General features: G+C 36.5%; 1 protein-coding gene across 12 annotated transcripts in view; it reads left to right on the forward strand.

The window, feature by feature from the left end:
- The window catches only part of ITSN2 (intersectin 2), a 102,474-nt gene that overhangs the window by 22,257 nt on the left and 52,876 nt on the right, over positions 1 to 27,341 (forward strand). For 8 of the 12 annotated variants that reach the window (XR_013961422.1, XM_080684299.1, XM_080684298.1 and 5 more), the window contains exons 3-17: positions 5,802 to 5,894; positions 7,028 to 7,091; positions 8,102 to 8,265; positions 9,613 to 9,819; positions 9,970 to 10,066; positions 11,393 to 11,532; positions 12,789 to 12,852; positions 13,915 to 14,052; positions 14,481 to 14,566; positions 15,255 to 15,517; positions 16,315 to 16,464; positions 18,724 to 18,864; positions 20,074 to 20,161; positions 21,842 to 21,981; positions 22,972 to 23,052. Coding sequence is in view for 10 of the 12 variants with exons in the window: in XM_080684299.1 (XP_080540425.1) it covers positions 5,802 to 5,894; positions 7,028 to 7,091; positions 8,102 to 8,265; positions 9,613 to 9,819; positions 9,970 to 10,066; positions 11,393 to 11,532; positions 12,789 to 12,852; positions 13,915 to 14,052; positions 14,481 to 14,566; positions 15,255 to 15,517; positions 16,315 to 16,464; positions 18,724 to 18,864; positions 20,074 to 20,161; positions 21,842 to 21,981; positions 22,972 to 23,052 (1,916 nt within the window). In the remaining 2 variants the exon portion in view is untranslated. The remainder of the gene's footprint in view (positions 1 to 5,801; positions 5,895 to 7,027; positions 7,092 to 8,101; positions 8,266 to 9,612; positions 9,820 to 9,969; positions 10,067 to 11,392; positions 11,533 to 12,788; positions 12,853 to 13,914; positions 14,053 to 14,480; positions 14,567 to 15,254; positions 15,518 to 16,314; positions 16,465 to 18,723; positions 18,865 to 20,073; positions 20,162 to 21,841; positions 21,982 to 22,971; positions 23,053 to 27,341) is intronic. The other 4 variants (XR_013961423.1, XM_080684303.1, XM_080684302.1 and 1 more) reach the window with 1 other exon arrangement.

Below are 27,341 nucleotides of genomic sequence, written 5' to 3' on the forward strand. Positions count from 1 at the left end.
GCTCTTCCACAAAATACCACGGCTTGGGCAAGTCTATTTTGAAGAAGTAGTGTTAGAAGAAGTTTAAGTTTAAAAAATTTGGCTCTCAAAAGAAATTTCCATCGTTGTACTGTTGATATTTGGTTCTGTTGTCTAATGAGTTTGCCGACCACTGCCCTAGATCAAGCTGATTGCCAAAATGCTTCTGACGTATTCCTCAATTTTTGCCACATCTACTTTATCATCCTGAAACTAACCACAGACTTTTGGACTTCTCTGGTTCTTACAGAGCTGCATTGTCTAACATCGTAGCCACTAGCTACATTTGGCTATTTCAATTTTAATTTAAATAAATAAAAATGAAGTAAAATTAAAAATTCAGTTCCTTAGTCACACAGCATATTTCAAGTGCTCAGAGCCACACGTGGCTAGTGGCTATTGTGTTAGTGCACACACAGAACCCCTATGGGTTTTTGTTTCCTCACCTGTAAAGTGAGGATATTAATAACACTCAATTTTAAGGTACTGGTGGGAGTCAGTGAATTATTGTATATCTGAAGGGTAGTCAGGGCTCAAGAAAGGTGAGCTGCTTCCATCTTTGTCATCCTTTGTAGTTGTCATGTTTTACCATCATCATTTTTCTAGAGTCATATAGTAGTAAATCAGTCTATAGCCACACTGTTTGCCTTCCTAGTCACAAGAATCGTGACATGTTAATTTATTTATTATAAAATAAATTAATAAAAAAACTGATAAACTAAGTAGGTGTTTTGTTTTTTTTTACTGTGAATGTGGTATTTCTTTATTTAGAAAGTGTGTAGGTGTAGCTATTTTAGGTTTTTAGTTCTTCAGTACATATGTTTCTTTATTTTTAAATCTAATCCTAAAACTTGTCTTTAAGAGAGGATGGTTATAGATTTTTAATCCAATCATTTAGGGCTAATAATGTGTGTGTGTGTGTGTGTGTGTGTGTGTGTGTGTGTGTGTAGTAAAGACTATGTAACCTTGGCTTAGCAATACAATGCTTAAGGCAGACAGTCATTACATGGAAGAATTAGTGTTTTTTTGGCTCTAAATAATTTATTGGGGGCGACATTGGTTAATAAAATGATATAGGTTTCAGTTGTATAATTCTACAATACAGCATCTGTATATTGTATTGTATGTGTTCACCACCCCAAGTCAAGACTCTTTCTAAGTATGTATTAAATCAAATATATCATAGTGTTTTGAATTATAGTGGACACCTACATTTCAATGATAAACATTCCTGGAAATAACTTTGTAAGGGAAATTTTTTTATAATGTAGGCAGCAAACATACATGAGTTTATATACTTAAACATATTTAGTTTCTTATTGGTAGAAGGTGAATTTGTAAAGGTAGTCAGAAGTGGAGAATAGATGGTTGTGAGCCACATTGAATGTATTGAGCTCTAAAGACCTGCTCAGAGGGCTGGTATAACCGTATGTGAAGGAGAGACCACAAAAAGATGGTGACTTTGGTGCTCCCCCAACTCCTGATCTTGCCTCTCTTGTTTTCTGCTCCCTCTTTTATTCATTCACATGTTTATTCCTCAGTCACTTTTAAGTGTTTGTTCTGTGCTGGATACTCTGCTGGTTCTGGGAATAGAAAGGTAAACATACAAAGCTGCTGTTCTCCAAGGAATCATAGTCTGGTAGGACAGATGGAGAAAAACCAATTACTGCCCCTTTCTAAGTGCTCTGTGGAAGCATGGAGTAGCCTCTTGAGAATCTACAGGAGGAAGCAATTAATTTGACCTGCAGGTATTAGCCACCTCCTAGAGGAAGTGACATCTGCCCTGGACCTTGAAAGTTTGAAATAGAATGGGAGTGGTGTGACTGTCTGTCCAAGTAAAGGGATGTTATGTATATGGGCTTTGTAAGGATTTACTTTTCTGGGATAGTGGTATATCAGCATTTCTTTTATCCTAGGTTTTTGTTTTGTATTGTTTTTTTTCTCCTGTTCTATATTAAATACATTTATAGTAGTGTCACAGTTAACATTGTTTCACCTGTTTGTTATATCACCCGTGTTCAAAATTTTTTTAAGGTACAACTCCAAGGGAAAATTTGGTTTCTTTGACATGTAAAAGAGACTCATATTTTTATATTTAAATATCCATTTAGATGCATCTCCTTTACATTTTGTTACTTATTTTTAAATGACAAAAATAATACTGCTAAACTAATACAGATATCAAAGTAATCAGGGAGGTAATGTGGGTAGTAATTAAGAGCACGAATTTTAGAGCTATAATTCTAAAGTACAAGAAAATTCTAGCTATAAATTATATTAGCTGTATAGTATTAAACAAATTATCTAACCACCCAATGCTTCAGTTTTTCCTTCTGTAATACATGTAAAACATAGTCTATGTAATTGTAAAAATTAAATGTGGTAATATTAATATACTTAGCATGGTTGCTGGCATAAAGTAATACTCAGTAGATAGTAGTTGCTGCTTCTACTAAGTACTGCTATTACTCTGCTAATGTTAGACTTTAAAAATAAAATGATAGAGAAAGTTGTTTTCCTAAGAAAGCTGGTCAAGAGTTGAGAGCAGTATGGTAAAGGGGATTTAAAAAAGATCTGTGTGAGTTAAGTGAGATTAACTCATCTTTTAACAGGATAGAATTGAAGGATGTATGTATGCATCCTTAGGAGAAAGAGAATTTGCAGATACTGGATCGTATTATTCACTTTGACAGCCACCAGGAGTTGACTTTGGACAGCACTGTTGGCTGGGTATCCAGAGTTGGCTGGGAGGTAAAGGTGGAGCAGACTATTCTGTGGAGGGATAGAAAGAAGAGGAGGCCGTGTGCAACCCTGGCTACACAAAAGAATCACCTGGAGAGTTTTTTTAAAATTCTGAAGCTTGTACCGCATCCCCCAGAGATTCTGATTTAATTGGTCTGCTGGAATAGCTTCCCCCTGGCCCCTAATGCTCCTCTTTCAGCTAGGGGTGAAAACGTCTGATGTAGGATATTGGCTAGTCAAGTATTGCCTGAGACTACATATACCATGCTTATAACAATCCTAGGTAAGGATTCATGGAAGACCTGTCTAAGTCACAAAACTGGTTAGCGTTCAGACAAGGGCAGAACCTTCCTCCACTCTAGTCCTTTATGCTCCACCATGCTGTTAACTATCAAAGGAAGAGGGCAAAGGTGTATTTGGAGTAGTAGGAAGTTGAAAGAATGGGTCTTATTTTTTAGAGCAAATGGAAAGGATTGTTAAAAATCATTGTTTGCTTGTTTTCTATGGTTTGAGAAAACCTCAGAAATGTTCAGATTTAATGAGCCATTTTCTGTTTTAACACCTCTGCTAACAAAAGAATACTTTCCGAGGAGTTGACTCCCTCTTCAATAACAGCCCTAACTTTCTCGAACATGGTAGTCCTGTTCCTAATTCCTATAGGACATCAAATAACTGTATTCTACATAGCAGCTTTTAAAAATGCTTAAAGTGGCTACCATGTCTTCTTTAATCTTTGATTCCTCTGGCTTAATATTTTAGTTTTTTAACTGCCTTATAGAAAAACTATAGAGGCCGGTGCATGAATTCGTGCACGGATGGAGTCCGGCTAGCCCGCCTCTATTGGGGCTATCTGCCTGGCTGGCCAGGGGGAGGGGCCGTGGGCGGTCCTGCCCCCTGGCCAAACTCCCAGGTGAACTCCTGGTCGAGGGGGCAATTTTCATATTAGCCTTTTATTATATAGGATATTTCTAGACCCTTCATTTTCTTGATCACCTTCTTTCCTGTAGCTGCATCATTGTTCCTGTTGTTACGTTCACTCATAACAACACTAAGTCTTGTTTCAAATTAGTGATTTAAATTCACATTTTCTTTTTTCCTGGATCCCATTTAAATTATCAAAGAAAACATTTTGTTTTTAATCTGAGGTAGCTTTAGGAAATAGGAAAGGCAGTGTATCAGCAACTTTGAAGAGTTTCCAGAAATTATGGAGCCCATTAGATTGGATTCAATACAGGCATGGTACAATTCCATTCAATGATACAAAGTGTAAAGGCATAGATTTGCATCTGTTAAGTAAATGGACTAATGTTTTCAGCAAAGCTCTAGAGTAAAGGGGGCTGGAGTTCAGAGTAGACCATGGCAAGTCAAAGTATTTCCATACTCCACCAATGCAGTTGGAACATTTTCTATAGAATCCAGTCTCAGACTTCATGGGTACAATCAGTGCTCTATGTAAAGTGGAGGATTTTATAGAATGTAAAATGTGTAAAATGATGTTACAAAAATCAGTTAAGATTTTAATGAATACCAAACAACAAGGGAAGGCTAGCATGTCAGTCTGGAATAATTGGGGGCCACAGACCCAAGGGGAGTTTATATTACTCTCAAGCTGTTTCCTGTGGGCATCAACCAGAAAGACGGGACTGTGCAAGAGACCAGAATGAACCCCCACCTGAATATTTCAGGCAACTGTAGGGGGACAGGCACAAAATACCATGCAATTTTCTGCATCCTTTTCTTCTACTCATAGTAGTCTTAAGCTACTATGGTCACTGGGGAAGGAAGGTGTTAGCGAAGATCCATCCCAAGGGCACAGGCAGAGACACATTGCTACTGGGATAAGGGTAGAAGAAAAAGCTCTATCACTGAGGCGGGAAGGAACCTTCTTGGTCTAAGATACTATACTGATACCAAGCAGAGTTAATGTTCCTACTGCTGTTGGGGGAGAAGCAGGAAAGTCCTTCCCAAGACCAAGGAGGAGACACACAGGGAGGAGTTTGGATGCCACCAGATGGAGGGGCAGGAACTTAGAGAAATCCACACCCTTGGGGTCCAGGTACACAGGGCCTGCCTAAGACTGAGTGTGGATCAGGATCATGTGGTAGTCAAAGCTGTCTGGTGGGGGTGGCAGGCCCAGCAGTCAGTTAAATGTAAGGTGCCTCCAGCAGTTTAGGAGAGCCACACCAGAGCATTTACCTTTGGGAAGAAGGCTCCAGGGCCACTTCTGGAAGTTAAAGGTTGTTAATGCTGCTTCTACCCTCACACCTCTCCATGTCTCAGGTGTTTCCTCCTCAGGTGCCTGGTTGTACTCTCTGCCTCCACAAAATCAGGTGTTCCATTTGCCTCTAACTTCACTGTGATCCAGAAGGGTTAGGTGAAGGAAGGCCACGGATGTGTTCATACACCTAAGCAGAATTAACTTTGAATCCTCTAAGTTCCATTTTAGCTGAGCTGCCCGAAGCTGGAGGATGTGCCAACGAGGCGTACCTGCAGTTGTTGTTAGGAGAAAGAGAGATGCGTCATGTCCAGTAATGGTCAGGCTAGAATCCTGAATTTTCACCATAGATCTATATGTTCCCTTGGGCCAGTCTGTCTATGTTCTTGACTATATCATTTCTGTGGAACAAGCAAGGCTTTTGGCTTCTTCTCACTTTGTTAGTTGTGGAATTCAAGTTGAACCACTCCAAGGATGCTTCACAGTTTAACATGGAAAATACTGGGAGTTGTTTTCTAGAGTAAGGGTTCCTTGAGGATGGGAACAATATTTCATTCATCTTTTTATTTTCAGTATTTGTCTTGTTGCCTATTTCCGGTGAGTGGTACACAGTCATAGTTCAGTAGATGTTAACTGGATGAATGAGTGGAAAGCCTTGGGGCTGTGCTCTGTATGTTTGTGATAGAGCTTTACTCTTTGTGTCAGTTAGGTATTAAGTACTGTCATTAAATGGGCATTTGTGACTCATACTTACATTTTAGAATTGTGTGTTTTAAGCATTCTCATATATACAGTATAATTTCTTTGTCTTCCATTTATGTTTTAGGAGGGCCAAACATGTGGGCTATTACCTCTGAAGAACGGACTAAGCATGACAAGCAGTTTGATAACCTCAAGCCCGCAGGAGGTTACATAACAGGTTTGTGTTTATATTTTATTTGTGACTTAGGCTCCTTTTCATGTCATATCTTAGAATTAGTTTTGATTGCTGTCAAGTTTGTATTAAATGATAAAATTTATACCAAGATGAAATATTACCATTGCAACAACGTGGGTGGATCTCGAGAGTTTCATGCTACGTGAAACAAGTCAGATAGAAAAGGACAAGAACCATGTGATATCACTTACCAGTATATGTGAGATATAAAACAAAAGCAACAAACTTTATTACTAATGACACAGCTGCTAGCATGAGCATCAGCATGTTTCTGTCAGCCTCCCTTGAACCCTGAGTCACACGGAGACCATGCAGAGATCCCAGAAGGATGCCACACATGCAGAGATTGTGTTGTAGGAGAGGAACACTGAGGTTGAGGAACCCACCATGTTTTAGCAAGTGGAAAGCTAGTTTATTCTTTGTCCCAGAGGGAAACATTACCTCGTCCCGCAAGATAGCTCACTGAAACCCAATTCTGAGAAATGACCCAGGTGAAGAGCAATTAGGATCTCCCATTCTTAGCATACACAGCTGTATAGCAGGGGTCCTCAAACTACAGCCCGCCGAGGACATTTATCCGGCCCGCCAGGTGCCGCTGCCTGTCCTGCTTAGCAGCCGACTCATCCCGGGCCCGCAGTGCGCACAGGAATTTGTTCATAGTTTTTTTTTTAAACTATAGTCCGGCCCTCCAACGGTCTGAGGGACAGTGAACTGGCCCCCTGTTTAAAAAGTTTGAGGACCCCTGATATATAGGATTGTAAGAGAACCATGGAGGGCTATTTAGAACTCTTCTAAGGAATAGTGTTTTAAACTATACATTTTATTAAATAGAAATATATCTAATAAGACTTCAATTATTGTGAAAAAACTGAGATGAATAATGTAATCTTTTATCATTGATTGATATATAACCAGTTGTGACTTTTTTTAGACATGAGTCTTACTAAAGTAATATAAATAATTTTATATATGTATTTCTGTTTAATTTTTTAGTGATTGGAATGAAAATTATAATAAACCAATAACATTTTTGTTGCCCATTATTATTATTCAGAGGCATTGGAATAATTCCTTCCACTAATATGCTGCTTGATTTTTGTTTTTATTGCCTTTAGGTGATCAAGCACGTACATTTTTCTTGCAATCAGGCTTGCCGGCTCCTGTTTTAGCTGAAATATGGTAAAATAGTTTTTTTATAGATGATCTTAAATTTCCGATTGTCTGGTTTGGTTTTGTTTTTAATACAGTTTAACATAAAGTTGTTTTTACTTGTAATCTGTTATTAAGTAAGAGTATTTCTTCAGCTTGTTAGAAATACATTTGATTGAGTAAATGATTAAAAATCAGTTGGGGTTTTGTTCTATAGGACAAATTTCTAATTTCCTTAGAATTTCTAAGGAAAGAAAATGTATACATTTCCATTGAAAAACATTTCTTTATAATTAGACAGAATCTCAAAATTTTCTTTCTGTTACTTTGTAGTTTCATTTATTTCATCATCTACAAACGCAAAATCATTCCTCCTTTCTTCTGTTCCTACCTTAAAGAAATTATGCTTTATGATATCTATAATAACATTTGTTTTTTAATGTACTTAAAGTAAATACCAATTTCTACTCCATTTTTCTCTCCACTTGGAATATTCCTAGCTTGTCTAAGTACCAGGCATATAGCAAGCATTCAATAAATATTTGAACAAATGAATAAGTTTAGAAGGATTATCCTTTTTTTAAAGAATTCTAACCCAAAGATATGTTTTTACTGATTTTTAGAGAAGAGGAATGTGGGGGAGAGAGAAAGAGAGAAACATCGATTGATTGCCTCCTATATGCACAGGGGGAATGAACCCACAACCTAGATTTGTGCACTGACAGGGAATCAAACACGCAGCTTTTTGGTACACTGTATGATGCTCCACCCAACTAAGCCACACAGCTAGGACAGAAGGATTATACTCTTGAAAATTTTTTCCCATCAAAGGTCTCTAGATTCTATATAGACTAACAGTATTTTATTACATATTATTTCTGGTCAGTATTTCTTAATGTATAGGTTTCCGCTTTTTGAGATTCACATGCGCATACTTAAGTGATGATCAATGTGTGAATGCTACATCATTGTTTTTATTTTATCATCCTCAAAAATATGTTAACGCTATGTACAATCTACCCACCTCATTGTCCTTTTAGGGCTTTATCAGACCTGAACAAAGATGGGAAGATGGATCAGCAAGAGTTCTCCATAGCCATGAAACTCATCAAACTAAAGCTACAAGGCCAGCAGTTGCCCGTGGTTCTCCCTCCTATTATGAAACAACCTCCTATGTTCTCTCCATTAATTTCTGCCCGTTTTGGTATGTATTTGTTAATTTAATTAGCTGCATTTGATAGTTAAACTTGATTCCTAGGCATAATATTTGGTGATCAAAAAAGGATTTGTTGGCATAAAATGACAGTCCCCAGACTCCAGATTAGTTTTCATGTCTGAGATAAGAAATATTAAATTTGCTGTCATACAGAAGATGATTTGACTTTGGGTGATGAGAACACAGTGCAATATACAGTTCTTGTAACATAGAAATCCATACCTGAAGCCTGTATGATCCTATTAACCAATATCACCTCAATAAGTTTGATTTTTAAAACGATAATAATAAAATAAAATAAAATAAAAATTGCTGTCATAGCGAGGGTGTCCGTGTATTCCCGTTTTCACAGGACAGTCCTTATTTATGTCTGCTGTCCTGGCTTCCAGTCCGGTTAGTGTGCCCTTTCGTAATTCCCGGTTGGATGATAAATTATAATATCCCCCTCGCTACAGCTGATCCTAAATACTAATCTTAATTAATTTCTTCTATATTTTATGTGAGTAACAGAAAATGTGAACAATTTTAAACTCACTTGAAATAGTTTAATTTGGGAGGGGGGTAATTTAAAATTATACATAAGTAGAAATTTCTTTAATTTAAAGGTTAGCCAGCTAATTTTAGGGCTAAAAGTTGAAGACTTTGTGCTAATTAATTTACATATTCATCAGAGATAACCAGTTTTCCATTCATTTTCATTAGCCAATTTGTTATTATGTGTGAGAAGCACTCATTGAAATGGAATATTCACCTAGATAGCTCTGTGTACCTGAAACACGTGCCTCTACACCAAATGTTAGATCTTAAAATGCTAGCTAGCTTCTTTCCCTAGTGTAGTGAACTCTAGAGGTAAATACCAAAGCATTGTGTGCCTATATTTATATAATGTGCTTAGTGATCTTCAGTTAGTAAAGGAATAAGAGTTGTCACTTTGTTCCTTTGGGTGGGGGCAGTTTGGCTGTGTGTGTGTCTTAATTCAATAGCGCTGTATTTATTACCCTCACACATTTGATCAGGTGATACATCCTCTCTTTGAGGATACTAATATTTAATTGGAAAAGGCTGCTTAATTTTGTTCATGATACTGGAAGAGAATTTTTAACTCCTTGGTAGGCATTCTCTTAGTTTACACAGGTCAGACTATTGATATTTAAAAGCAGTAGTTTACCTTCCTCACTTCTGGGGTAAAGCTGCTTTTGTGTATTTTTAAGACTGGTTTGCCCATAGTGTAGCTGTTAATATGGGGTCTGCTCCTTGCACTATAAACTTGATTTCTGGCATGTGATTTACAATTGATTTACTAGCACCAGAAATGATGTTCTGTTTTGCCTTTAGGAATGGGAAGCATGCCCAATCTGTCCATTCCTCAGCCATTGCCGCCAGTCGCTCCTATAGCAACAGCTTTGTCCCCTGCAACTTCAGGGACCACCCTTCCTCCCTTAATGATGCCTGCTCCCTTGGTGCCTTCTGTTAGCACTTCATCCTTACCAAATGGAACTGCCAGTCTCATTCAGCCTTTATCCATTCCTTATTCTTCTTCAAGTAAGTACTGCATGTCTAATAAATCAGTATTTTCTATGAAGAAAGACTGTTACGTTCATGTTCCAATAGAGGCAAATTTCTTTCATAATTTGTAATATTGTTTAGTGTGAACCTTTTTCATTTTTTTCTTTTCTTTATTATTTTTTTTAGCATTGCCTCATACGTCATCTTACAGTATGATGATGGGAGGATTTGGTGGTGCTAGTATACAGAAAGCCCAGTCTCTGATTGATTTAGGATCTAGTAGGTATGAATACTTAAGCTTCCAACTTTCTATGTTTTAATAAGGAGTATTTAACAAATGACTATTTTTTAAATCTCTGAACTTATCCAGGTTTTACTTTATAATGGCCAAATGTAAACACTTAAGGTAAATTTACTTATTTATAACTCACATAAAATAATTGTTTTTATTTTTAGAATTATAAATGCCTGTGGTATTTTACCTTTGAAAAAAATGTTCCATGTAAACAAAAAATATTTTGCTATGTTTTTAATCAGTCAAATTTTTTGCCCAGAGCTGCATATTTTTCCTTTAAAAAAAGTATGTTTTTTAAAAATCTTATAACCATTGTACATTCTTAATTTCTTTCTTGAGCAAATTCTTCTGCTTGAGTATTCTTTAATTTCAGAAAACATTAATGTTCATTCCTCACCCTTTCTATAAATCACAATAATACCCTTTTTTATAAGTTAAAGTTTTTCAATTACAGCAGACATTCAGTATTATATTAGCTTAGGTGTATAACATAGTAGCCAGACATTTATACAACTTATGAAGTGATCCTCCCCAAAAAACCCAACACCCCCCTGACACCAGGCATAGTTATTACAATATTATTGACTGTATCCCTATGCTGTACTTTACATTCTCGTGACCACTTCCTAACTGCCAATTTTACTTCTTAATCCCTTCACCTTTTTCACCCAGCCCCCCACCTGGCAACCATCGATTTGTTCTCTGTATCTATGAGTTTCTTTCTTTTTTATTTGTTCCTTTATTTTGTTTTTTAAATTCCACATATAAGTGAAATCATATGGTATTTGTCTTTGACTAATACCATCTAGGTCCATCCATGTTGTCACAAATTGTAAGATTTCACTCTTTTTTGTGGCCTAGTAATATTCCATTGTATATATTGACCACATTTTCTTTACCCAGTTGTCTCACAATAATGCTCTTTAAAGCAGTGACCCAGAAGAATCTTTGTATCCTAGCTTAAACACTCACTGAATAAATAACTTTTTTTTTTCTTAACATCACTGAACCATATAAAAGCTGGGGCAGTAATACCTTTTAAGTTTGTCAGGAGGATTAGAAGTAATATTTGTAAAGACCCCAGCACATTATGGGGCCTGGTACATTGTAGGTTCTTGATATATGGTAGTTCTATACTTCATATGGCTTTTGCTTTCCTAAGAATAAGGATAATTATTTGAATTTTCTTCAATATCAAATACAATAGCAATTACTGTTGTATTATAGGAGATATGATTCTTACTGTCTGCCTTATAAAGTTGAACTAAATATATTTTACTTAGTAACAACATTTTTTAATAAATTTTGTTATAGCTCAACTTCCTCAACTGCTTCGCTCTCAGGGAACTCGCCCAAGATTGGGACCACAGAGTGGGCAGTTCCCCAGCCTTCAAGATTAAAATATCGGCAAAAATTTAATAGTCTTGACAAAAGTATGAGTGGATATCTCTCAGGTAAGTGGCATACAGTGCTTAAGAATGTGAGTTAAAGTTTTTTTAAATGGACTTCTATTGAAGAACTTTGAATTTGTACTTTATAGCTCATCTAAAATTTTAACATCAAAAAAATTTGGCAGGCATTGGATATATGCAAATAATGTAAGTTGTGTAAAAATTCAAAAATGGATATAACCTGGTTGTTTTCTTCAAAGTTCTTACAATAAAGTTGAGCACACAGATGTACAAGCAAAAGACCTCACCCTTGAGAAGATCAAACCTCGTCCTCCAGAGTAGGAAGGGAATGGAGAAGCTCACATGACAAGAGGGAGTGTGTGGGACTTAGCCTCAGTTCTCTGCGAATCCCTGTCCTCAGGGGTCATTCTCTACTTGCCCTTTCTAAAGGCACATGAGCATTGCTTATCCTTTAATGCTCAAAGGTAGCCATAAAACTTGGCCTTAGACCCCCATAGACTATTTGAGTACATTCTAGAACAAACATCCAAACTTTACTAATTGAAAATAATGAAGGGGATATAAACAGAGGGTAATAGGCAAATAGACTTCCCACCTTCTGACTTTCCCCTCTCTTCACTCAGCAATGAAATACAATGTAGGCCAAGCAAAATCAGTGTTTAAAAGTAATAGAGCTTTAAAGTGCTAGGGAACATAGAATGGGATATATTAATACCGATGCGATCAGATAAAACAGCTATAGGAAGGTTCGGGTTGAAAAGGTACATTTGGTAATCACTAGCCTCTAGGTGCTATTTACAGTCGTAGAAATGGATGTGAATACACAGAAAAGAATGTCCAGGACAGATCTTTGGGGAGTATCAACATTTACAAGTCATTTAGAAGAGGAAGAGTAGAGACAAAGGAATGAGCAGAGGGGAGAGATCTGAAAAGGCTAAGGAAGCTGTGTTTCCAGTTGCATTGGTGTGCCAGGAGGCTCTAGAAGTTGGCCCCTAAATATTGTCTGTACTGGTGGCTCAGTCCTGCATGCCAGTCACTTGTGTACGGTTATCTTCTGAGCATTTGGCGCCACTAATTCTGATTTTTAAATTCTTTGGGGACAGGGAATGTGTTGTTTTGATGACTACTGAATGCTCAGTGCCTGGCACATGGTAGAAATTTTTATGTTGAAAGTTCCCAGGATAGCAGCAGTGTTATTTTACAGGTACAGCTATTTAGGTTTGTGTGACTTTAAAGAGGCTAAAGAACTTTCTTTTTTTTTTTCCTTTTTTTTAATGTTTTTTTTCCCACTCAATCAGGTTTTCAAGCTAGAAATGCCCTTCTTCAGTCAAATCTTTCTCAAACTCAGCTAGCTACTATTTGGTGAGTTTGCCCATTAATTATGATTTTTAACTATACATCCTCTATTATAAGAAAAGATACTGTTTCTATAAAAGTTTGTGACTCAAAGATGTTCCATAAAAGTAGCTGCTTGAAAGTTAACACAACCTTGAAAGCAAATAAAATTGTGCAAAATGTTATTCTTGAGAACTTTGCATTTAATTATTTTATAAGTAAAACTAGTTTGTTTTATATAATGCCTTTTATGGAGAATTAGGAAATATCTCATTTTTAATGTAGAATTAAATGTGATTTGAGTCCTGGCCAGTGGTGCTCAGTGGTTAGAGTGTCAGCCTGTACACCAAAGGGTTGGGTTCATTTTCCGGTCAAGGGCAGGAATCTGGGTTTCAGGTTCACTCCCTGCCCCAAGTGGGGGCACATGGGGAGGCAACTAATCAATGTGTCTCATATCGATGTTTCTCCCTCTTCTCCTTCCCCGCCTCCCCCTCAGTCTCTCTATCTCTCCAAATCTCCCTCTCTTTCACTCTCTCTGAAGAGCAATGGAAAAAAATTTCCTCAGGTGTGGATTAACAAAATAAAACAGAAAGTGATTTGCTAGGTGAATTAACCATAAAAAAAGGCAGTCCACATTTTCAGAAGGAATAGTTTTCTTTGTACTTAAAAGTTTTTTTTCTCTCTTTCGTGTTTTGAAATTAAGGATAAAAACTAACTTACTTTTCTGTATCTCTACATTTTACTAAAATACGTTATGGTAACTATTTTACTATCATTCTTTTTTGAAAAGATTTTAAAATTGATTTTTAGAGCGAGAGGAAGAGAGAGAAATATCGATGTGAGCGCATCGATTGGCCGCCTCCTGCATGTCCCCTACAGGGGATCAAGCCTGCAACCCGGGCATGTGCTCTGACTGGGAATTGAACTGAAAACCTTTCCGTGCATGGGACAACGCCCAACCAACTGAACCACACTGGCCAGCACTATCATTATTCTTGTTTTAAAAATAAAAAATTGAATTATTTTGAAAATATTTTATTCCAAACTGAGACTTTCTTTCTCACTTGAGAGTTTTCACATTTTCTTTAGGACTCTGGCTGACATTGATGGGGATGGACAACTAAAAGCTGAAGAGTTTATCCTTGCGATGCACCTCACTGACATGGCCAAAGCTGGACAGCCTTTGCCTCTGACTTTACCTCCTGAGCTGGTCCCTCCATCTTTTAGGTGAGTGCCCTTCACTCCTCAGGTGAAGAGGGGTGATTTTGATCACTTGGCAGACATAGTACTACTTTGGGATTTCCACTAGTTTAATGGAGAGTTAAACTTTTACACTGACATTTGATTTTGGAATTTAATGAATTACTGAGAAGGAATAGATATTAGAAGTAGTTGTGTTTTCATTGTTATCGATAAGAAAACTGATGACTAAAGAGAATAAATTTACCCCAAAAAAAGCAATTTGATCAGATCTCTCTGGCTTGACAATCCATATACTGCTATTCATTATAACTACGGACCATACTGTGTTTTAAATATCTTTAATATAATGTTCTAAATATTAACTTGCTGTGGTCATAGGTAATCTATATAATCTAGTCTAAAAATTCCCTGACTGCATGACACTAAATTTACTTATTGTTTGCTTTTCTTAGAGGAGGAAAGCAAATTGATTCCATTAATGGAACTCTGCCTTCATATCAGAAAATACAAGAGGAGGAGCCTCAGAAAAAATTACCAGGTAACACTGCGTGTCTAAGTTGTATATTTATAGTGAGTTCTCTTAAATTTTACCTTGAAATGTAAATGAATATTTAGAATTTTAAATATTTTATATGCTATACAAGAAACAGTTTGATAAATGGGGTGGATTTTGACATCAATGAAATTAAGATTGTCAAAATTAAGAGAGTATGTATGTAGGAGGAAGAGACAGTGTATTTGGCAAGAATGTGTGTATTAGCATCCTAGTTAAAGTGTGTCTCCCACTTCAGGAGAAATCATTAGAGCAAATTTTGCAATGAAATCTTGAATTTTTAAAAATAGTTTAAATATTAGTTGAAAAAGTACATATGTAGATATTTTAAAATATTAATAAGTTAATGGCACATGTCAAATAAAACAAATTTTTAGCCATCCAACTTTGGTTGTCCATAAAGAAATGTTGAGAAAAAAGTTGAAAAGTATTTTTATTGGCAGAAGTAGTTAAAATTATTTCTCTCTTGGGTGGATTCAAACTTAGAAATCTTTTTTCCTAAAAATTAATATTCTTAAAGCAAAAATAGTTTACATTTGGGTTAAAATTATCCTTAGGAGAAGTATCCAAAGACTAATAGCCAAATGGTCACAAGGCATGACTATGTTGAAACTGAATTGCGGGTTCAGCAGGCTCTTCATGTGTGAGGATGCTTATGATGTACCTTATTTAGTTACCTTTGAGGACAAGCGGAAAGCCAACTATGAGCGAGGGAACATGGAACTGGAGAAGCGACGCCAAGCCCTGATGGAGCAGCAGCAGCGGGAGGCAGAACGTAAAGCCCAGAAAGAAAAGGAAGAGTGGGAACGAAAGCAGAGAGAATTGCAAGAGCAAGAATGGAAGAAACAACTTGAATTAGAAAAACGCTTGGAAAAGCAGAGGGAATTGGAGAGACAACGGGAGGAAGAAAGGAGAAAAGAGATAGAAAGACGAGAGGTTATTTTTAGGTTATTTTATTTCCTAAGAAAATAATTTCATTTAGTAAGTGACTGTATTTCCTTCAGTTAAAAAAAATGGTTGGTTTTGTTGTGGCTTTTCCTCATCCATACGTACTTTAAACAAATCTGAATCTTGCCTGTGAGGGATGTTCGGGGCCAGTAAGTGGTAAGAGAAAGCATGTCTTCAGGTGACATCTCAAAGGAGAACTGGTTGCAGAGAAGAGGGAGGAGCTAAGGTTAGTGAGCCACGGGAAGAAGTCAGTTTGATCAGGTCATCAAATGAACATAAGCTTAGGATCCAGAGTTAAGAGACCAAGGAACTGGAGAGGCAGAAAGACGAGAGTGGGGAGACAGAGGTCTAGTGAGGAATCCAGAGGCTGGGCTTGCGCAGGTCCTTGGGATAAACAGTGTTGTGTGGGGCTCCTGGGAGGACAGGCTGCGTTGTAAAGGGCTGGGGATGGAGTACCATAACTAGAAATAATACGAATAGAAGTTGTGTTCTTCCCTGGTACCGGAAAAAGATGCAGGTATTCCTAGTAACATTTTTTTACGAAATCATCCTTTCGTTTATTAAGAGAAAAGTAACTACAAAAGTAACTTCCCTGTGAGTCAATGCATAAATCTGATGGATGAAGTCATTTTTGTGGAAGTTCTTTAATTTAGGCCCATTGATAAAATTAGGTCTGCCCAGTTACCCATAGGCACTCAATTCCTGCCTCACTCTTGTCATCTCATCAGTGTTTGAATGATGCACAATTGTTTATTTAGAAATTAACTTTAATTCATTATTCTCAGGCAGCAAAACAGGAACTTGAGAGACAACGTCGTTTAGAGTGGGAGAGAATTCGCAGACAGGAGCTCCTCAATCAAAGGAACAGAGAGCAGGAAGAAATTGTGAGGTTGAACTCTAAAAAGAAGAGTCTTCATCTCGAATTGGAAGCACTGGTATGGCTAAAGTTTAAATGAAACTTATCTGAATGATGCTGGAATTACCTGTTGAAAAATGTCATTGTTTTAAAAATCCATCTCATGACTACATCATGTTTTAATACAATTAAACAGTTATATTTTCATATGTGCTTTTTAACTGGACAGTATAGTTTACTAAACAGGGATAACTGGCTCCAAATGCTGAGAATTATGTGCGGTCTCAGTTAGATGCTGGCAAACGGTGTACCCTTGGGCAAGACATTTCCCGTTTCTGTGCCTTACTTTGCCCGTCGATAAAACAAAAAGTGGCGCTGGCTCAGTGATTTTCTGTTTTCAGTTGGCCTGTGGAAGGTGGCCTACAAAGGATAACCAGGCGGTGGGAGTGGGGAGCCATGGAGCCAGGGCAGTGCTCGCCCTTCCCGGTGCTTCCCACCTTCACAGCAGGGAAGCTCCACATTTGTCTGTTTTACTTTTAGTGGCATTTTATCTAAGAATTGCTTGGAAAAGATGATTCTACTTCTAAAAATAAAAAATCATTAGAAACTGCTGACCTAAGTGATCTATTACAATTCCTTTTCGTTCTGTAAGACTGTAGTTATTAGCTAATATTAGCCATTATACTTACTATATTTTACACATCAGATGTCAGAAGGTCAGGTTATTAAAAGACTTTGAAATGCAGAGTGAAAAACTATAAAGGGTCTGGGTAAGGCATACTATTCTATTAGACCCTAGAATTACAGAAGTCTGATCTAATAGTGTAGTAATGTTTTGCAAAAATGCATTGTAGCCATGTGGGAGAGCCAAACTTAGATCTTATTTATTTATTTGGTGGGTGACTTGAAGTAGATTTTTTGAATTATCCCAATGTTTTTAGTTATAAAGGTACTATATTAAGCCTTCAAGTGGGTAGGAAAGCATATCACAATTATTTTTTATTTTATTTTTTCTTTGTTGATTAAGGTATTAAATATGTGTCCTTATCCCCCCATTGAATGCCACAATTATTAATCATGCCACCGTACTACAAAACAGGCCTAAAAAATTTCAACTTCTTTATGTAGCTAATTGGATACCTGTCTAAGCCATCATCTTGACTATATATTTTTCCTTAAAAATATAATGGGAGAATACCTTAAGATTGATGATTTATTTTCCTCAAGAACTGGGTTACACACTGAGCAGTAGTGTAGATTATTGCGTAGAGTCTGAAAAGATCCAGAATCTATGCTTATACGTGCTGAAGGGGATAACATGAGCTCTAGGGTGAACACAGCATGTATCCCTTTCGTGTGTACTTCTCAAATAGGAAATTTTGATTATCCATGATCCTTTTCCACATCCTACTGTATTAGTTTGCTAAGGCTGCCTAACAAAATACCACAAACCGGTGGCTTACACAACAAATTTATTTTCTCACACTTCTGGAGGCTATAGGTCTAAAATGAAGCTATTAGCAGGTTTGGTTTCCTTTGAGGCCTGTCTACTTGCAGATGACCGCCTTCTTACTGAGTCCTCAGATGGTCTTTCCTCTGCTTCTGCATTTCTGGTATCTCTTTTGTGTCCAAATTTTCTCTTCTTATAAGGACACCAATCAGATTGGGTCTTAGCCCACTCATATGACCTCACTTAACCCTTAATTGCCTCTTTAAAGTCCCTTTCTCCAAATACAGTCACATTCTGAGGTACTGGGGGTTAGGCTATAACATATGAATTGGGGTGGACACAGTCCAGCCCATAACACCTCAACCCTCTTCTTAGCTTCCATTGAAAATCTCTGCTTTATTTCTTTTCTGCTTCTCAGAAAGAAGGGGGAAAGGAATATTGTTATAGGAAGAGAATTATAGCCAGAAAAGGCCCTCATGGACATTGTTTGATTAGAGGAAATTAGATGGCAGCAATGAGGTTAGAAATAAGCTCAAAGAAGGTAATGCTAAATGCTGCATGCAAAATTTATTCCTTGTTATTCTTTAAGATTGTCTCTATTTTAATACTGTAAATGAATGCCTCAATGCTGAACTCAGAAGAAACTTAGTGTGTTATATTTGTACTTTCTCATCCTAATATATGGGTTCTTGCACTCTGAAAATGTTGCATTTCCTGCTAACAGTTCTCTTGAGTCAAAAGATAGAACTCAAAAACATACTCCACTTGGTTTTAAACCTTTATCTTAGACTGAGGATAAATGACATTTAAAAATTTAAGTAAAATATTTTTCTGATAACATTTTCTCTTAGCATTTTATGTTATCATATTTGTATGCTCTTCCTGTAGAATGGCAAACATCAGCAGATCTCAGGCAGACTTCAAGATGTCCGACTCAGAAAGCAAACTCAAAAGACTGAGCTGGAAGTTCTGGATAAACAATGTGACCTGGAAATTATGGAAATTAAGCAGCTCCAGCAAGAACTTCAGGTAAGTCCTTTGCTGCTGAATTATCCTTAAGCATGAACCGTAATTAATAATTCTTTCTAATAGAGTGGTTTTGATTTTCGGTATCAAGAATCCCTTCAAGTCTCTGATAGGCCACCTTCCCAGAAGGAAGTGAATATACACAATCTTGTGTATAATATCAGGAAGTTCATTGACCACCTAACACTCTGGTAGACATCTGGTTAAGGTCTGCTTAATATCTATACATAAATGGACATTTATCATTTTGTGTTTTAAGTTTATATGTCTTAAACTAAGGTTATTGCTACTACTTTAGGAAATTTTGACTTAACATTATTCTTTTCAGAATTGTGGAAGAATGTTGACTGTGTCCCCCAGGGACTTGGTAGTTCTATCCTTTACTTGTGCATTAAGATCTAGTTCAATTGCCATAGTTTGCAGAATAGGGACTCTGAGAGCATTCTGTATCTCTAGAGTCCTCTTACCAAATTTCCCTTTCTATATGGACTAGCAGTTAATCAGCTGTTTTTTCACTTTGTCACCATGGATATAGGCAAAGACCCAATAACATTTCCCATCTGATTTAAACCTGCTTCCTTAGTTATCCTGGAGTTTTTAGTCCCTCTCTGATATACACTTATTTGTTCTGGAGTTTCATGGCCTTCTTACAATGCCACATAGCGCAGATACCAAAGGCACCTCTTAGCCTGGGCCCACTGCCATCCATCATTGTGCTGAAAAGTTTAAGGCTCCAGTTGTACCCCATTAACCATGGCTTTCTTCACCCCTTTTAATTTCAGCCAGTCATTCATAAATGGATTTATGTTTAAACATTTGTATTTTTTGTTTGTTTATTTGTTAATCCTCACCTGAGGATATTTTCTCCATAGATTTTCAGAGAAAGTGGACGGGAGGGGGAGAGACAGAGAGAAGGAAACACATCGATTGGTTGCCTCTCACACGGGAACCTGCAACCAAAGTACGTTGACTGGAATCGAACCCACAACCCCTCAATCCAAGGGTTGATGTTCTATCCACTGAACAAACCAGCTAGGGCTAAATAATTGTATTTTCAATCATGTGTACTCATTCTAGCTTATTTATAAGTTGTGAGCAGTTGACAACTACATATTATTCCTGTTTCAGAGTGATTAAATCATGTTTTGAAGTTTGCAAAAAAAAGTGTAGGCATTACAGTTTTAATCAAGCACTACTTTTTCTTTTTATAAGGAATATCAAAATAAGCTTATCTATTTGGTACCTGAGAAGCAATTATTAAACGAAAGAATTAAAAACATACAGCTCGGTAACACACCTGGTAAGTCTCTACAGTTTGTTTTGCCTTTTATTCTTTTCTGAATGACTGACTGTATCAGTATATTCTGTTACTTTTTAAGATAGCATTATTCTGTTATAAATAACATTCTTTGTCTGTAGTTAAAAATTTCAAATTAATGTGAAAAATATCACATGTTAGAACATTATATTAATAAAAATAAATAGTAATTGTGGTATGTCTTCCTATCTTGATAAGATTTTTATTTACGTATTTCAAATATTAATCAAATAAAATGCCAGAGTACAATTAAACAAGATCCAGGTTTGGCTCTAACACGAGACCGTACATTTTGGCCATATCCTGCATGAATTGTAAAGAACTGTTTTGTAGGAGATGTTTACTAAATTTAAAACAAATTGTTGAGCAATGTAGACAAATGATCCCATTAAAATCCTTTGGAAATAAATATTGATTGTGCACATATCTAAATGTAAATGCCTAAGGGGAATAAGCTGGGAGTTGAGATAAAGGGGAATTTTTTTACTCTTTAATGTGTATGCTTTATTTTACACTAGCTTTTAAAAATATTTTATAGTTTTATACTAGATGTCTATACTTTAAAAAATTTAATAAAGTTTAAATATGTATGTAAATAGATAGTAAGATTGCCATTTTAATTTATTGTAATGTAATCTGCATTATACACTGAGTGGCCAGATTATTATGATCTCTGAACACATAATAATCTGGCTACTCAGTGTATATCCTATATAATAAAAGGCTAATATGCAAATTGTCCCCTCGACCAGGAGTTTGACCAGCAGACAGGCCGGCCAACTGCCCATGTCCCTTCCCCCTGGCCAGGCTGGCTGGACCCCACCCATGCATGAATTCATGCACCGGGCCTCTAATATATATATATATATATATATATATATATATATATATATATATATACATACATATATATATATATATATATATATATATATATATACACACACACATACACACACACACACACACACACACACACACACACATACACACACATACATACACACACACTGAGTGGCCAGATTATTATGCGTTCAGAGATCATAATAATCTGGCCACTCAGTGTATATTTCTATCTAATTTCTCCATCCCTGCCTGACTATGTAAGAAAGGGTTATATAAAAGGAAGCCCTCTGTTCTTACTTCCTTTGGAACATTACTAAATAATCCAGTTTGTAATATTTATTGAGTCCTTGCTATGAATATTCCCCTGTTCTTGAAAGCACGAAGAATAAATAGAAAGCTACTTTGACAGTAGCTACTGTTAATTGAGTATTTACTGTGGGCCAGACTTTATACTAATGGCTTTATATCCATCACCTCATAAATGAGATCAGAGATATGATGCCCATTGTATAGAAAGAGAGTCTGAGGATCAGGTTAGTGAAAAGCCTTACCCCAAGTGGAGCACCACTTCAAGTCCTGGTACTTTTTAGTACAGAACCACTGCTTACACATTTCTATATGAAGAGCTTCCCAGGATCTAATTTGAAAGGGGGTAATTTTGACCACTGAGTTTTTATCTCTTCAGCTGGTCCACATTATGCATGTACATCCTTTGTCTTTATCTGGTTACACCAATTTGACCAGACAGCAAATGCCAATTATTTGTAAAGACATAGGAATTTCTACCAAATGTAAACTCTTATGTCTGTATTTCAGATTTAGGGATCAGTCTACTTCATAAAAAATCATTAGAAAAGGAAGAATTATGCCAAAGACTTAAAGAACAGTTAGATGCACTGGAAAAAGAAACTGCATCTAAGTTATCAGAAATGGACTCATTTAACAGTCAACTAAAGGTATTTATTATATTCTATTACATTCATTTTTAGTTAGCTGCCTTCTTACCTTCCTTATTTTGATCTAATAGAATGAATATGTGAAATTATTTTTATAAATAGTACATTTTCATAATTTTATAATTTGAGCTGTATTAGAATTGCAAGATTGTTTTACATGTTCTTTGTAGATGTAAACATTGTGTCATGTAACTAACCATCATTTACTATAGTTTTCAGTTTTTGATGACTGTTTTTATTGGCATTTACACATTTTAAGAATAATTGCCTTTGTCATATAAAAGAATGGATTTCAGCCGGCATGATCTTGGGCAAAATTCTAAAATCGGGAATATGGAAAATTTATAATAGTCCTGGTAGAAGATCTTCTAACACACTAAATTTTTTTGTTGTTTCTTTGTTACAATTTAATTTACTTAACCTTTGTGAAATAAATGTAATAATCAGTGAAATCTAAAGCATACTCTGGCACTATAAACTTTTCATGAAAATAAGTTCAAGATTCATTATTTGCTGCAGTGCAGAGCAGAAATCCAAATTATATATTGTATGCCTATCATTTTGTGCAGAATTAGTAGTATACTGAAACTATACCTATGAAAGAAGATATGAAAAGCTAAAAACCAGACTGATGGCACATCATTCAAATTTGGGAGTTATTCCTTTCTAACCGAGCATAAAGTTTTCAGAGCATAAAGTATTACGTAGTTTTTCAGGCAGCTATGTGACTTTTATCTTGCTGTTTAGAATAACATGACACAAACTCTAGAATAAACAAATAGAAAAAAAGAGGTGATGTGGGTTCAACTAAGGAAGAGAAATTTGAGGTGCATATTAGTAATACATTTCACACATGTATATATTTAGAAAAAAAATTAACCAAATAATTTGTCGTTGATGGACAGACAAGCCAGCCAAGTTAACTTCCCTACATTAATCTTATTAATCTGTACATAGTTTAATTGGCTTTTTATCTGCCTTATCTTGCAGTGTGGGAATATGGATGACTCTGTTCTTCAGTGCCTTTTGTCTCTGCTCAGCTGTCTCAACAACCTCTTCCTCTTACTTAAGGTTATTTTCTAATATCTAGCTCCTTTGCTTTGAGTTACTTTACTGTTTTCTTTTTTTTTAACTAGACTATTTTTTGCATTTATCTGATTATCTTTGTTTGAAATACCATATATAATATAGACCTTTTTTCTTCCTGCTTGCTTGAATATCCTTCTGCTATCTAACTGCCTGTTTGATTCTAATGCCAGAAATCAATATGATTGCCTTTCTCATAAGGAGCCCAGACACTTAGAAATATCACCGGGTTCCCTTACATCATCCCTGTGAGCTGGGTTAGCTGATTGGATTATCACTGATTGAATTAAAAGGAGAGATAAAGGAGTGTGAGATTAAGTCATTTACCCATATCACTGAAAATAACTGTTTAAAATAAAACTTTTACTTTCTGAAATCTAGGACTGTGTTATATCATACATATAATGGGTTGCTTTCTAATACTGCTTTATGGAACTATTTTAACCAATAATGCAGGGGCAGCTTTAGTTACATCTAGTTACCAGGCTTCATGTTTAGACGTGCTTGCACTTCAGATAAAAATGTTTAAATCACATGTATAAATAAAGAGCTCACTTTGTCATATGTAGCATATGAGTATTTAAAATACTCAATGAATTCCTGTTTTAATATACAGCATGTCCTCTAATGGTTTATTCAATGTCGTCTTGTTATAACATTGATGAGATGCCATAGAAACTTAACTCTTGTTTATAACCATTAGCCTATGGTAAAATTAGTTTTGCTATACGTTGTTTCACTTAAAAGGTGAAGACCCTATTGATGATGTTAAGTGAGGACTTACTGTAGTTTAAAGAAAGGTGCTTCAAATATACCATAAGCTAACCTAGTAGATTTTGACTGCGTTCAACCGGGGACTAAAATGGATGGCTGTAGGCAGTAGTTTGCATATGCACAGCCAAGACAGGGATGTGATAAATGGAGCTCATTTGTTACCAAAGCAAAGATAGGGCAAATTGGAACGACAGCGTCAGCTTTTCCTTTGTGGCTATAGCAAAGTGGCCAAATTATCTGATTTTAGAACTTGTGCTACAAATTACACAAAAATTTAAACTTAAGTATCTTTATCTGTAAAATGGGTTTAATGATGACTTGTGGATTATACTCACACGCGTAAGTCTGATTCTTTCACATAATATTTGATTCTCCACAGGCCAGCAGATTATTCTTACCTCTTGTTTTGCTTTTTTCGTTCTGCTTCCTGCCTTCTAGCCTTTCACTGCTTATTCAGACTTTCATCAGAGGCAATTGGAAAACTAAAAGGGGATGAGACCTATACTGTCAGAGTGGTCAGGAGACTGGCCGTGGTGTCACAGAAAGCAAGAATAGAGTCCCTCTGTAATCATCATGGTAAAGTGATACAGAGTAGTCAGTTAACATAGTAATGAAAAAGGTTCATAAAATTGTCAACAAGGAGACCTTTGAAGATCTTTCCGAAAGTGCCATTTCAGTTGAGTGACAAGCAGAAGCAGGATTGCAACAGATCAGGAATGGGAGTTGAGGAAGGGTTGAGTGTGAGCAACTCTTAAGAGGAGAGGGAACAGAGCATGAGGTCAAAGGAAAACTTTGGCCTTTGGAAGAAAGACTTGAAGGATAAAGGGTACAAAGTTTGCTTATGTAAGATGAGTAAGTTCTGGGATCTAATGTACAGCAGGGTAACTATAGTTAACAATATTGTTTTGTTTCCTTGAAATTTTCTAAGAGGATAGATCTTAAAGTTCTTAACACTGAGGAGAGAGAGAACTACGTATGTGAGGAGATTGCTATTTTAATGAGGTTGATTGTGGTGATCATTTCACAGTGTATAAAATATATAAAGTTTTATTTGCCGGTTATACCTCAGTAAAGCTGGGGAAGGAAAAAGAAAAATTAGGACCAGCCTTGGAGGTAGGATCAGCTTTCTGTGAGGCATATGGCTGCATAGTAAAGGGATAAGATAAAAGGATGGAGATGATGGTTAGGCTACCACATCCAACTCAATGTCTTAATGATGATTGACTAATTTCATTGCCAAATTACCAGCACCTAGTGCATGGAAGATAGTGGGTGGCAATAAATACATGTTGAATGAATGAATGGTTTTAAATGTTCTCAGTCAGAAAATATGCAGCATTTAGGGTTACTATGTAGAGTTTATGAGAAAAAAAAGCACAATGAAATTAGTCAAAAAACAGCAGAGAACCATGTACTAGTATTTCACATTTTAGGAACACTTCTGACTCCATGTAATTTGTTCTTTTAAGTAAAGGCTATTTTTTAAATGCAAAAGGAAGGGAGGAAGAAAGACAGATTTGAAGGAGATGATAACGAGAGAGGAAGGACCCAGCCAGAGTTACTCAGTGGTTGAGCATTGACCCATGAACCAGGAGGTCAAAGTTCAGTTCCCGGTCACGGCACATACCCAGGTTGCAGACTCAATTCCCCAGAAGAGCATGCAGGAGGCAGCCAGTCAATGATTCTCTCTCATCATTGATGTTTCTATCTCTCTCTTCCTTTCTCTCTGAAATCAATAAAAATATATGTTTTAAAAAAGAGGAAGGAGGAAAGTAAGAGAGATTAAGTGACATTGAATATATAAAATGATGGTTGATAAAGTCCCTAGGGAAGCAGATTAAGATACTTCAGAATTTAAAGGATTAGATAAAAAGAATACTTCCAGTATAACACATGGGGGATACAACTTAACAAAAGGAAGATAAACGATCCAATCAAAAAATGGGCAAAGGACCTAAATAGACACTTTTTGAAAGAGGACATACAGAAGGCCAAGAGACATATGAAAACATGCTCAAAATCACTAATCATCCGAGAGATGCAAATCAAAACAACAATAAGATACCATCTCACACCTGTCAGAATGGCTGTCATCAATAAACGACAAGTGCTGGCGAGGATGTGGAGAAAAAGGAACCCTCATGAACTGCTGGTGGGAATGCAGACTGGTGCAGCCACTGTGGAAGACAGTATGGAGTTTCCTCAAAAAAACTAAAAATGGAACTTTCATTTGACCCAGTGATCCCACTTCTAGGACTATATCCCCAAAAAACCAGAAACACCAATCAGAAAGGATATATGCACCCCTATGTTCATAGCAGCACAGTTCACCATAGCTAAGATTTGGAAACAGCCTAAATGCCCATCAGCAGATGAGTGGATTAAAAAACTGGTACATCTACACAATGGAACACTATGCCACTATAAAAAAAGAAGAAACTTTTACCATTTGCAACAGCATGGATGGAACTGGAGAGCATTATGCTAAGCAAAATAAGCCAGTCAGAGAAAGATAAATATCACATGATCTCACTCATATGTGGGATATAATGATCAACATAATTTGATGAACAAGAATAGATCCAGAGACAAATGGCAGGGGTGAGAGTGGAGGTTAGAGAGCAACCAAAGAACTTGTATGCATGGAAGTAGCATAACCAATGGACACAGACACTGGGGCGGTGGGGGCTTGCCCAGGGTGGGAATGGCTGGGTAGGGGGGAGTCAAGCAAGGAAAAAGGAGACATATGTAAAACTTTAGACAATAAATAAAATAAAAAATAAGTACAAATCAAGTTAAAAAAAAAAACATGGGGAAAAGATGGGTGTGAGTGCAGTTAGATTTGTTGGTGGAGAATAGGAAGTTGACAGCTTCAAGACTTAAAATTAGAAGTAAATTGAACTATTATAAGGAATCTTCCTGGGCAAATGGAATAACTCAAATTAGACTAAAAGAAGATGGGTGCAGATACAGGAAGTTTTATTGATTTTGAGATGGAAAGAAGAGGGAGTTGTAGTCTGATGGTTTAATGAGGTAAACTTAGTAGCTGGTCGTGCAAAGAATGGATGGAAGATTAGGAAGTTTCAGGGCAAAGAAGTAGACATCTCTGGAGTGGAGGGTGCAAGCTTAGTAGAGGAAAACAGCAGGTATGCTGAGCAATGTTGAATGCCCGTTTGAAGTTGGTGATCATGAATTTAAATTGAAAACAGCATGTCTAATTGTATCATTTTTCTCCACCAATTTCAACTGCTTAGGTGTAAGCACTGAGAAGGCTGATGAAATAAGTTCTTAGGTTTATGCAGGTTTGAGGTTTTAATAGAAATGGCCAAAGAGGAAGGGACAAGGGAGTTATAACCCGTGACACAATAATTATTATAAAGATGAGCTCTGAAATATGGACTGGACATGAATGGATGTGAGAAGGAGAGGTGCTGATGAAAAAAGAGAGCATGATGGGGTCAACAGAATGGAGGTCTAAATGAGTTTGGAAAACTATTGAA

This window comes from Plecotus auritus (assembly GCF_963455305.1).
Source record: "Plecotus auritus genome assembly, chromosome: 8".
NCBI classification, from domain to species: domain Eukaryota; kingdom Metazoa; phylum Chordata; class Mammalia; order Chiroptera; family Vespertilionidae; genus Plecotus; species Plecotus auritus.